Source organism: Aquarana catesbeiana, linkage group LG10 (assembly GCF_042186555.1).
Source record: "Aquarana catesbeiana isolate 2022-GZ linkage group LG10, ASM4218655v1, whole genome shotgun sequence".
Classification (NCBI taxonomy): domain Eukaryota; kingdom Metazoa; phylum Chordata; class Amphibia; order Anura; family Ranidae; genus Aquarana; species Aquarana catesbeiana.
Window position 1 is genome coordinate 254445885 of NC_133333.1, and position 13060 is coordinate 254458944.

Here is a 13060-nt window from a genome sequence, read left to right on the forward strand (position 1 = left end):
GGAAAGTTCCCCATTGTGGAATGGTGCTGATGGATGGACCACTCCAAAGCCACCGGACTTCCCTCCAAGTGGGTTGACCTCTTAGCACTCTGACCTGGTGCTAGAGGAATGAAGACACCCCATAGAGTGGTGATGGAGGTCCTCAATGATCTGCTGCAAAGTACAACTTTTGCTCAGCCTGCTACTGATACTACTGAGCACTCAGCCACTTCAGTGATGGAAATGACCATTGGCTGGTTAATAGTTGAGTAAAGCCAGCACCCTTACCCAGTGGCGGCTGGTGCTCCAGCCAGGGGGAGGGGGGGCGGCAAACAAACCACTTAACCCCCCCTTCCCCCGGAGGGGACGGCAAACAGACCACCTGACCACCACCCCGGTGGGTGGTACTCACCTAGTCAGGTGGCGATGCAGAACAGAGAGATCGCTCTGGGCGGCAATGCCGAGCAGAGAGATCGCTCCGGGCGGCAATGCTGAGCAGAGAGATCGCTCCGGGCGGCAATGCCGAGCAGAGAGATCGCTCCGGGCGGCAATGCCGAGCAGAGAGATCGCTCCGGGCAGTAATGCCGAGCAGGGAGTTCACTCCGGGCGGCAATGCCGAGCAGAGAGATCGCTCCGGGCGGTAATGCCAAGCAGAGAGATCGCTCCGGGCAGTAATGCCGAGCAGAGAGATCGCTCCGGGCAGTAATGCCGAGCAGAGAGATCGCTCCGGGCGGTGATGCCGAGAAGAGAGATCACTCTGGGCGGCGATGCAGAGAAGAGAGATCGCTCTGGGCAGTAATGCCGAGCAGAGAGATTGCTCCAGGTGGTGATGCCGAGAAGAAAGATCACTCTGGGCGGCGATGCCGAGAAGAGAGATCACTCCGGGCGGCAATGACGAGCAGAGAGATTGCTCCGGGCAGCAATGCCGAGAAGAGAGATCACTCTGGGCGGCAATGCCAAGAAGAGAGATTGCTCCGGGCGGCAATGCTGTGCAGAGAGATGAGAGTGGACATCTTCCAGATATTCCTTACCAGCCAATGTGATCACTTCTCCTCTTGGCCAATCGCGCTCCTCCCGCTTCCTGATTGACCGAGAGAAGAAGCAGGAAGACAATAGCGAATATTAATTCGCTAATGTCACACAACTGGGTGGGCTCGGGGGCGCAGTGCTCTGCGCCCCGAGCCCACCCTTTTTTGAGACCAATTAGAGCCTCAGGCTCTAATCATGTGTTTCAAAAACAAAAGACCCCCCTTGAAATACATGTGTCCGGCGCCCCGCATGTAGATTAGAGGGCCAGACGCATGGATGGGGGGGTGGCCGCCACTGCCCTTACCGTACCTGGCATATTGCACCTACATTTTCTAAATGGTTTCTTTTGTGGCCAAAGAAGTTTTATGGCCTTTGGATAACCTCCCAGTCAAAGGTCCATCTCATCAATAGTTTCAGTGTACAAGAGGCACAAAACTCCTAAATGTCTCAATGCCCAATGGTTGGCAAACATCCTTTTCAGGCAGCTGAGATGGCTACAACCAACACTCAGCCCCGGTTCACATTGCTGCGATTTAATACAGCTGCACATAAAGTCGCAAGGCAAGTCAAAACACATTTATTTCAATTGCAGCTGTTCCAATCAATGCAGCTCAAGTCAAACAAACATGTTATACTGACCTGCTCTGTTGCAGAGGATTTGCACATAGCAGCCCGGATCTTCCTCTTCTCGGATTTCTCTTTGGTGCTCCTGGCCCCTTCTTCCTGTCGAGTGCCCCCACAGCAAGCAGCTTCCTATGGGGGCACCCGAGCCCAGTCACAGCTCCCCGTGTCCATTCACACACGGAGCACCGCCCCGGCCCCGCCCCCTTTCTCTCCTGATCGGCTGACTGACTTTGATTGACAGCAGCGGGAGCCAATGGTGCTGCTGTGGTACCTCAGCCAATCAGGAGGGAGAGACACTCGTGGACATTGCTGGAGAGAGATGGGGCTCAGGTAAGTATTAGGGGGGGCTGCTACACACAGAAGGCTTTTTATCTTAATGCATAGAATGCATTAAAATTAAAAAACCTTCTGACTTTACAACTCCTTGAGCCCTGGTTCACATTGGTGTGATTTGACATGTCAAATCGCCAGCAATTGCCTGCAATGACGCCGTCCTAATCAGCGTTGCACCGATTTCAAAAAGTTGTTTCTGTACTACTTTTTGCCATTTCGGGGTGCGATTTCCATTGACACCTGTGCAGAAACCCGCACAGATGTGAAATTGCGTCCGAAATCGGGACTGAGATGCGGGAGTGAAATCACTGAACTCGCACAGGCTTCATTCCCGCAGCTCAGTGTGAACCCGGGCTTAATGCAACTTTGAGTCCCTTAAATCTCTAATGTTGCATGAAAGTTGCACTGGAAAATGCACAACAATGGGATCGCTGCAGTGCGAACCGAGCCTAAAGCTGGCCATGCACAGTTCGATTCTTTTTATTCAGCCTGAGAGCTGAGAAAAGGTAACAGATTCTCAATCCATGCCATACAGCCCGGACGGACAAATCTCTTTTTTTTGCAGCGATTATATTCTGACAGCTGGCGCCGGTAGATGTCAGAATACTTCAGCAGCGGCAGCCTCTGATTGGACGAAGCTGCTGTTTGACCAACAAGTTTATTTCTAGCTTCTTTGATTTTTCAACTGAAGGATGTCGGGGTGGGAGGTGCCAACAGAGCCACCCATGGAGCAAGTTTCGTCCAGTTCATCAGAAACTCACAAATCACATCGTGCATGTGCTTAGGAGGACTTCTGCTCCATCGAATATGTGGTCACCAAGGACAGAAAGGCAGTTGAATTGCCTCCATATGACATCTTCTGCTTTAATAACGTTAGGAAATAAATTAAACTTTCATTTTTTATCTTTTTTTTAGTTTTTTGTGATTTTTAAGTAATCAATGTAAAGTTCCAGGGTTTTTAAAAAGTTTAGTAAATGTGTATTTTTATATAATCTAAAAATTATTTTTTACTTCAAATGCTCACTGTGCCTGATATCAATAAATTCTCCTGAAGAAGCCAATTACCAAGGCGAAACATGTAAAGATGAAATCAGTCAGCACATGTATTAGTACTGTAATATCAATACTTACCCTTTGTATGTTTGTTTTTAATGTTCTAATAAATTTCTACCTTTTATAAACGATTTTGTTATAAGTTTGCACCTTTTTAAGGTGCAAACTTATAAATTAAACTTTCATTTTTTAAATTTTTTTGTTGTTTTGTGATTTTTAAGAAATCGATGTAAAGTTCCCAGTGTTTTGAAAAAGTTTAGTAAATGTGTATTTTTATATAAATCTAAAAATTCTTTTTACTTCTAGTGCTCACTGTGCCTGGTATCAATGAAATTCTCCCGAAGAAGCCAATTATCAAGGCGAAACATGTAGAGATGAAATTAGTCAGCACATGTATTAGTACTGTAATATCAATACGTACCCTTTGTGGGTTTGTTTTTAATGTTCTAATAAATTTCTACCTTTTTATAAACGATTTTGTTATAAGTTTGCACCTTAAAAATCCCAAATACGTCTTCAAGTTTCGAATTATCTTTCAAGGGATGTGGTGCTTTATCTTTATTAGATGGTAAGCAAAATACTTTCTTTCCTTGTGTATTTTTATATGTTTTAGTGTGAAAAATTGTAATGTGTAATGTATGTCAGTGTTGTGGCGCAGTAGACACTTTTTACTGGTGGTATTGTATTGTACTGGTGCATGTGTTACGCACTATATAGAAAACACTAAGAAAAAGCATGTCTGATATATATTATATATAGCTATATAATGTGTGCCTATGGAAAATGATTAAATGATCTATCAAATGTGTACAATGTAACAAGTCAATGATCTATCAAATCTATACAATGTAACGAGACAATGATCTTCCAAATCTATACAATGTAACAAGTCAATGATCTATCAAACATATACAATGTAACAAGTCAATGATCTATCAAACATATACAATGTAACAAATCAATGATCTATCAAACATATACAATGTAACAAGTCAATGATCTATCAAATCTAAACAATATAACAAGTCAATGATCTATCAAATCTATACAATGTAACAAGTCAATGATCTATCAAACATATACAATGTAACTAGTCAATATAAAACACCAGCCAAACTAAACACGTACATTGGAACAACATTATCATATATACTTACTGTTAAAAAAAAAAGTGGAAATAAAAGAAAAAACATACTTGTTTTTATAAAGATGCTGACGGTAGATATGTTGCCCTGAAGTTCTGTTGATTGGGTTTGGGAGCTGCAGCCCTGTAAATACATGTTTATCAGACTCTACTACAGTGGCGGCTGGTGCTCCATTTTTTTATTGGAGGGCGGCAAACAGATCGCCCAAACAACCCCCCTGTCGTTCGTCCGTCCGCCCCCCCCAGCCAGCCAACCCAGCACTTCCCCCATGTAGGTCGCAGGCAGCTTCGGCCTCCCCGGGTTCTCCTCCTGGGCCAATGTGGTCACTTCTCCTCCCAGCCAATCCAGCCTTAAAGGGGTTGTAAACCCCCGCCGTTTTTTCACCTTAATGCATTCTATGCATTAAGGTGAATTTTTTTTTTAATGCAGCAGCGCCCCCCCATACTTACCTGAGCCCGACTGAACGAGCACACCAGACCAGCTCCGGCCAGTGTCTCGTGTCCTGATTGGATAGATTGATAGCAGCGCAGCCATTGGCTCCCGCTGCTGCCAATCAAATACAATGACGCGGGCGCCGGGGGGCGGGGCCGAGTCCTGCATTCGGCCTCTATGGACGTAAATGCTTGACACGGGAGCGCGCACGCAAGGTAACCCCCCCCCCAGGAGAGCGCTTCTCCTAGGGGGTTATCTGATGTGGGGAGGAGCCACGAGAGCCGCCGGGGGACCCCCAGAAGACCAGTTTCGGGGCCACTCTGTGCAAAACAAGCTGCACAGTGGACGTAAGTATGACATGTTTTTTATTTAACAGCTTCATTACCGGGCATATAGAGCTTTCTTTTGGTGGTATTTGATCACCTCTGCGGTTTTTATTTTTTGCGCTATAAACAAAAGAAGAGCGACAATTTTGAAAAAAAAACTATATTTTTTACTTTTTGCTATAATAAATATCCCATTTAAAAAAAAAAAAATGTTTTACTTAGTTTAGGCCGATATGTATTCTTCTACATATTTCTGGTAAAAAATCGGTGTTCCTTTGTACTGGGAACATACCATCGGTCTCCTCTCCTCTGGATCCCACAGTCCTGCTGTGTTCACGGGCAATCACAGGTGCCTGGCAGACATTGCAGCTGCCGGGCACGCGCACCGAGTCCCAAGCAACGCCGCGCGCGTGCGGGAAGCCCAGGACGTCATATGACACCCGCCCAGGATGGGAGATCCCTCCTGCAGACGTCATATTACTATAGCCAGGTAATGAAGTGGTTAAAAAAAAAAATAACCCTTAGCCCTCACTTTAAAGGGTTACTAAAATCTCGTTTTTTGTTTTTTTTTAAATAACAAACATGTCATACTTACCTCCTCTGTGCAGTTGGTTTTGCAAAGAGTGGCCCCCGATCCTCCTCTTCTGGGGTCCCTCAGCGGCGCTGGTGGTTCCTCCTCTTCTTGAGTGCCCCGTCCGAGAAGCGTTCTCCTTCGGGACACCCGTGCGGGCACACTCCCGAGTCCTGCTCCTGCGTCCACTGACACAGACAGCAGGACTCGGCCCCCCCCGGTTGCCCGAAACATTGGATTTGATTGACAGCAGCTGGAGCCAATGGCTGCGCTGCTATCAATCTATCCAATCAGGACACGAGACACCGTCCGGAGCTGGTGTGCTTGTTCCCGTTGTGGGAATTACGGGGCTCAGGTAAGTAAAAGTGGGGCTGGGGGGGGGGGGGGGGCTGCTGTATGACTGGAGGTTCTTCACCTTAATGCATTAAGGTGAAAAAACTTGAGGGTTTACAACCCTTTTAAGACCCGCTTCCTAATTGGCCAGTAGGAGAAGGATGAAGACAATAGCGAATATTGATTTGCTAATGTCACACAAGTGGGTGGGCTCGGGGCGCAGAGCACTACACCCAAACACCAACCTTTTTGAAGCCAATTAGGCTCTAATCATGTGCTTCTAAAAAAAACCAAAAAAACATTGAAATCCATGCGTCCCGCGCCCCGCATGGAGATTAGGGGCTGGGCACATGGAGATTGGGGGCTGGGCACATGGAGATTAGGGGCTGGGCACATGAAGATTAGGGGCTGGGCACATGGAGATTAGGGGCTGGGCACATGGAGATTAGGGGCTGGGCACATGGAGATTAGGGGCTGGGCACATGGAGATTGGGGGCTGGGCACATGGAGATTAGGGGCTGGGCACATGAAGATTAGGGGCTGGGCACATGGAGATTAGGGGCTGGGCACATGGAGATTAGGGGCTGGGCACATGAAGATTGGGGTCTGGGCACATGGAGATTAGGGGCTGGGCACATGGAGATTAGGGGCTGGGCACATGGAGATTGGGGGCTGGGCACATGGAGATTAGGGGCTGGGCACGTAGAGATTAGGGGCTGGGCACGTAGAGATTGGGGGCTGGGCACGTAGAGATTAGGGGCTGGGCACATGGAGATTGGGGGCTGAGCACATGGAGATTAGGGGCTGGGCACATGGAGATTAGGGGCTGGGCACATGGAGATTAGGGGCTGGGCACATGGAGATTAGGGGCTGGGCACATGGAGATTGGGGGCTGGGCACATGGAGATTAGGGGCTGGGCACATGGAGATTAGGGGCTGGGCACATGGAGATTGGGGGCTGGGCACATGGAGATTAGGGGCTGGGCACATGGAGATTAGGAGCTGGGCGCATGGAGATTAGGGGCTGGGCACATGAAGATTGGGGGCTGGGCACATGGAGATTAGGGGCTGGGCGCATGGAGATTAGGGGCTGGGCACATGGAGATTAGGGGCTGGGCACATGGAGATTAGGGGCTGGGCACATGAAGATTGGGGTCTGGGCACATGGAGATTAGGGGCTGGGCACATGGAGATTAGGGGCTGGGCACATGGAGATTGGGGGCTGGGCACATGGAGATTAGGGGCTGGGCACGTAGAGATTAGGGGCTGGGCACGTAGAGATTGGGGGCTGGGCACGTAGAGATTAGGGGCTGGGCACATGGAGATTGGGGGCTGAGCACATGGAGATTAGGGGCTGGGCACATGGAGATTAGGGGCTGGGCACATGGAGATTAGGGGCTGGGCACATGGAGATTAGGGGCTGGGCACATGGAGATTGGGGGCTGGGCACATGGAGATTGGGGGCTGGGCACATGGAGATTAGGGGCTGGGCACATGGAGATTAGGGGCTGGGCACATGGAGATTGGGGGCTGGGCACATGGAGATTAGGGGCTGGGCACATGGAGATTAGGAGCTGGGCGCATGGAGATTAGGGGCTGGGCACATGAAGATTGGGGGCTGGGCACATGGAGATTAGGGGCTGGGCGCATGGAGATTAGGGGCTGGGCACATGAAGATTGGGGGCTGGGCACATGGAGATTAGGAGCTGGGCGCATGGAGATTAGGGGCTGGGCACATGGAGATTAGGGGCTGGGCACATGGAGATTAGGAGGGATTTAGCATAAAAAAATAATTTTAGATATGAAAATCATACATAATCCAAAGCAATGTCAAGTCTTACCGAAGTGCAGTTATCTGTGCAGAGTATAACATCAGCAGACAGCCTGAACCCAACTAAATTGGGAAACTGAAGATTTTTTATTATGAACCGAGATACATTGCTGATTCCATTGGATATTACAGTCACTATGTCAGTGGTCTGGTTTATTGTTGGGCACCTGAACAAGATGAAAAAAAAAACATTTTTGTTAATGTCGTCTTTTATGCAAAAATTATGCCCGTCAGTGCTCAGACCATACGCCGCACACTGCATCAAATTGGTCTGCATGGCTGTCATCCCAGAAGGAAGCCTCTTCTAAAGATGATGCACAAGAAAGCCCACAAACAGTTTGCTGAAGACAAGCAGACTAAGGACATGGATTACTGGAACCATGTCCTGTGGTCTGATGAGACCAAGATAAACTTATTTGGTTCAGATGGTGACAAGCGTGTGTGGGGGCAACCAGGTGAGGAGGACAAAGACAAGTGTGTCTTGTCTACAGTCAAGCATGGTGGTGGGAGTGTCATGGTCTGGGGCTGCATGAGTGCTGCCGGCACTGGGGGGCTACAGATCATTGAGGGAACCATGAATGCCAACATGTACTGTGATATACTGAAGCAGAGCATGGTCCCCTCCCTTCAGAGACTGGGCCGCAGGGCAGTATTCCAACATGATAACCACCCCAAACACACCTCCAAGACCACCACTGCCTTGCTAAAGAAGCTGAGGGTAAAGGTGATGGACTGGCCAATCATGTCTCCAGACCTAAACCCTATTGATCATCTGTGGGACATCCTCAAACAGAAGGTGGAGAAGCACAAGATCTCTAACATCCACCAGCTCTGTGATGTCGTCATGGAGGAGGGGAAGAGGACTCCAGTGACAACCTGTGAAGCTCTGGTGATCTCCATGCCCAAGAGGGTTAAGGCAGTGCTGGAAAATAATGGTGGCCACACAAAATATTGACACTTTGGGCCCAATTTGGACATTTTCACTTAGGGGTGTACTGACTTTTGTTGCCAGCGGTTTAGACATTAATGGCTGTGTTGAGTTATTTTGAGGGGACAGCAAATTTACACTGTTATACAAGCTGTACACTCACTACTTTACATTGTAGACAAGTGTCATTTCTTCAGTGTTGTCACATGAAAAGATAGAAGAAAATATTTACACAAATGTGAGGGGTGTACTTACTTTTATGAGATACTGTATATCTATAGATATAATATCAGTAGGGCAATGGACAGTGTCAGTAGGGCAGAGGTTGGTGTTAGTAGCTTATTTTTTTTAGTATTACTTTTTTACAATTACTTTTTTTTTTTTAATTTTTTTTTACAATAACTTTTTATTTATTCATTCATTTACTTACAATATTTTAGGAGCCCCGTTGGGGGGGGGCTTTGGTGAACTATCAGGGGTCTAAACAGACCCCTGATGTCTCACTTTTGAGACAGAGAAAAGGGACTGAGGACATATATTCCCCAGTCCCTTTTTCTGAAGCCAAGCAGCAGAGGAAATCTGTGCAGCACGGGGTGGTTAGGGTGTGCCCAGGCACACCTGGCACACCCTGTGTGCCCCCTCCCCCCCCATACCAGAACCTCTTTAAGTACCCAAAGAGTTTAGAACAGAATGTGAACAAATACATGATATGCTTTCATATGTTTCATATTCATCCGGCGCTCCTATGTACTTACCCATCCAGTAGCAGATCCTGTGGGGTGTTGGATTCTTCGGAAGAGGAATAAATTCTCAGCACTTTGGTTTTATAAAAATTAACATCCAGATCTGGAATAACCACAGAAATATACACAGAACCATCCAGATATATCGGGTCAGTCGCTGACAGGAAAGTGGAAAATGAAATATCCCCATAAGCTGCCATGTTGACAATATAGTCAGTATTTGTTCCAGGGAGATTTATCAATGTGGTTCTAAAAAAAAGAAACAAAAGAAAAAACAAAACATTACAATATAACTGAAATCTATAGACACATTCATGTATACAACATCCACATATACAATACACCCACCGGCCACTTTATTAGGTACACCTGTTCAGTTGCTTGGTAACACAAATTGCTAATCAGCCAATCACATGGCAGCAACTCAGTGCATTTAGGCATCTAGACACGGTGAAGACGACTTGCTGAAGTTCAAACCGAGCATCAGAATGGGGGAAGAAAGGGGATCTCGGTGACTTTGAACGTGGCATGGTTGTTGGTGGTAGACAAGCTGGTCTGAGTATTTCTGGGATTTTCACACACAACCATCTCTCGGGGATTACAGAGAATGGTGGGAAAAAGAGAAAATATCCAGTGAGCGGCAGTTGTGTGGAGGAAAATGCCTTGTTGAGGTCAGAGGAGAATGGGCAGACTGGTTCCAGATGATAGAAAAGTAACAGTAACTCAAATAACCCCTCGTTACACCCAAGGTATGCAGAATACCATCTCTGAACACACAACACATCCAACCTTGAAGCAGATGGGCTACAGCAGCAGAAGACCACACCGGGTGCCACTCCTGTCAGCTAAGAACAGGAAACTGAGGCTACAATTGGCACAGGATCACCAACATTGGACAATAGAAGATTGGAAAAACGTTGCCTGGTCTGATGAGTCTGGATTTCATCTGCGACATTCAGATGGTCAGAATTTGGCGCATAGATCCATCCTGCCTTGTATCACCGGTTCAGGCTGGTGGTGGGGGTGTAATGGTGTGGGGGATGGGGTATCACCGGTTCAGGCTGGTGGTGGGGTGTAATGGTGTGGGGGATGGGATATCACCGGTTCAGGCTGGTGGTGGGGTGTAATGGTGTGGGGGATGGGATATCACTGGTTCAGGCTGGTGGTGGGGGTGTAATGGTGTGGGGGATGGGATATCACCGGTTCAGGCTGGTGGTGGGGGTGTAATGGTGTGGGGGATGGGATATCACCGGTTCAGGCTGGTGGTGGGGGTGTAATGGTGTGGGGGATGGGATATCACCGGTTCAGGCTGGTGGTGGGGGTGTAATGGTGTGGGGGATGGGGTATCACCGGTTCAGGCTGGTGGTGGGGGTGTAATGGTGTGGGGGATGGGGTATCACCGGTTCAGGCTGGTGGTGGGGGTGTAATGGTGTGGGGGATGGGATATCACCGGTTCAGGCTGGTGGTGGAGGTGTAATGGTGTGGGGGATGGGATATCACCGGTTCAGACTGGTGTTGGTGGTGTAATGGTGTGGGGGATGGGATATCACCGGTTCAGACTGGTGTTGGTGGTGTAATGGTGTGGGGGATGGGATGTCACCAGTTCAGACTGGTGTTGGTGGTGTAATGGTGTGGGGGATGGGATGTCACCGGTTCAGACTGGTGTTGGTGGTGTAATGATGTGGGGGATATTTTCTTGGCACACTTTGGGCCCTTTAGTACCAATTGATCATGGTTTATACACCACAACCTACCTGAGTATTGTTGCTGACCATGTCCATCCCTTTATGACTACAGTGTCCTCATCTTCTGATGGCTCCTTCCAGCAGGATAATGCACCATGTCACAAAGCTCCAATCATCTCACCACTGGACAATGAGGTCCCTGTCCTCCAATGGTCTCCACACTCACCACATCTCATCCAATAGAGAACCTTTGGGATGTGATGTTATCAGGTCACTATGGAGGAAAATCTCTGAGGAACGTTCCCAACACCTTGTTATATCTACACCACCAAGAATGAAGGCCAACGGGGGTCCAACCCGCTACTAGCAAGGGGGACCTAATAAAGTGTCCGGTGATTGTATGTAGAACATTTGCTATTCAGTGCTAAACTATTTTGCCATTTTCACAGGTCCCGTTATAATTCGATAATAACTAATCCCGGGTTATACATACTGTGGACAACTCCCATTGGTAGGGATAAGCCAAAGCATGAAAATCAATTGTCTTTTACACACTGATGAAATATTAGGATAGTGTGAATATATCGATCGGGTATACATGGGGGAGGGGGGATTTGTACATGAACCTGCTCCCACCGACTTTTCAAACTAAATTTAAACTTCTAAATTTCTAAACAAGCTGGTAAATCATTTTAACCTCTTCAATACCGGGCACTTTCACCCCCTTCCTGCCCAGGCCACTTTTCAGCCTTCAGCGCTGTTATACTTTGAATGACAAATATGCGGTCATGTAACACTGTACACATGAAATTATCATCATTTTCTTCACACAAACAGAGCTTTCTTTTGGTGGTATTTAATCACTGCTGTTTTTTTTTTTGCTAAAAACAACGAAAAAAGAACAAAAATTTAGAAAAAAAAAAAAAAGTTTTCTTAGTTTCTGTCATTACATTTTGTAAATAAGTAATTTTTCTTCTTCACTGATGGGCACCGATGAGGCGGCACTGATGAGGCACTGAAGGGCACTAATATGCAGCACTGATAGGCACTGATAGGTGGCACTAATGGGCACTGATAGGCGGTACTAATGGGCACTGATAGGTGGCACTGATGGGCGGCACTGATGGGCAATGATAGGTGGCACTAATGGGCACTGATAGGCGGTACTAATGGGCACTGATAGGTGGCACTGATGGGCGGCACTGATGGGCAATGATAGGTGGCACTAATGGGCACTGATAGGCGGTACTAATGGGCACTGATAGGTGGCACTGATGGGCGGCACTGATGGGCAATGATAGGTGGCACTGATGGGTGGCACTGATGGGCACTGATAGGCGGCACTTATGGGCAATGATAGGTGGCACTGGTAAGCACTGAGGGGCATTAATGGGCAGCACTGATAGGTGGTTCTTATGGGCAATGATAGGTGGCACTGATGGGCAATGATAGGTGGCACTGATGGGCATTGATGGGTGGCACTGATGGGCACTGAAAGGCAGCACTGATTGGCATGACTGATGGGCACAGATTGGTGTCACTGATGGGCACTGATTGGTATCACTGACGGGCACAGAGTGGCATCACTGATGGGCACTGTTGGGGCTGCACTCTCCTGTGGGGAGGTGCCACTGATCGGCTCTCCTCACCGCTCACTCTGTCAGTGTGAGGCAAGGCGAGACAATAAACGGCACTTGCTTGTTTACAGGTGATCAGCTGTGATTGGATTTGCCGAGATCGGGGTCGCGCCGTTTCCCACGGCGCGCACGCGTTCACCACACCGCACGCCCCCAAAAGGAGCGCAATCTCGGCTAAACTGGGCGCCGTCATATGACGTCATCCCAGAACAAGAGCCGCACCGCTCCTCCGTCATTTTGCTATTCGGCGGGTGGGAAGTGGTCAAAAGACACCCTTATTCACCTCTGTAGTTATGGGCATTGTGGAGAAATTAATCTTCAAAGTTCACAACAGAGGAAATTAAATCCGGAATCTTTTCTCCTATTTTCTGGTAGCGGAATTTTGACAGGCTGTCAGCCCTCTAATGAAAA

The 13060-nt window shown here is 47.9% G+C and overlaps 1 protein-coding gene across 1 annotated transcript in view; it reads right to left on the reverse strand.

Annotated features, from left to right (window-relative positions):
- Positions 1-13060, reverse strand: part of LOC141111396 (uncharacterized) — an 82355-nt gene that overhangs the window by 13879 nt on the left and 55416 nt on the right. Inside the window, exons 12-14 of the mRNA XM_073603655.1 lie at positions 9340-9576; positions 7667-7823; positions 4214-4286 (exon numbers count right to left, since the gene is read on the reverse strand). Coding sequence (XP_073459756.1) covers positions 4214-4286; positions 7667-7823; positions 9340-9576 — 467 coding nt within the window. The remainder of the gene's footprint in view (positions 1-4213; positions 4287-7666; positions 7824-9339; positions 9577-13060) is intronic.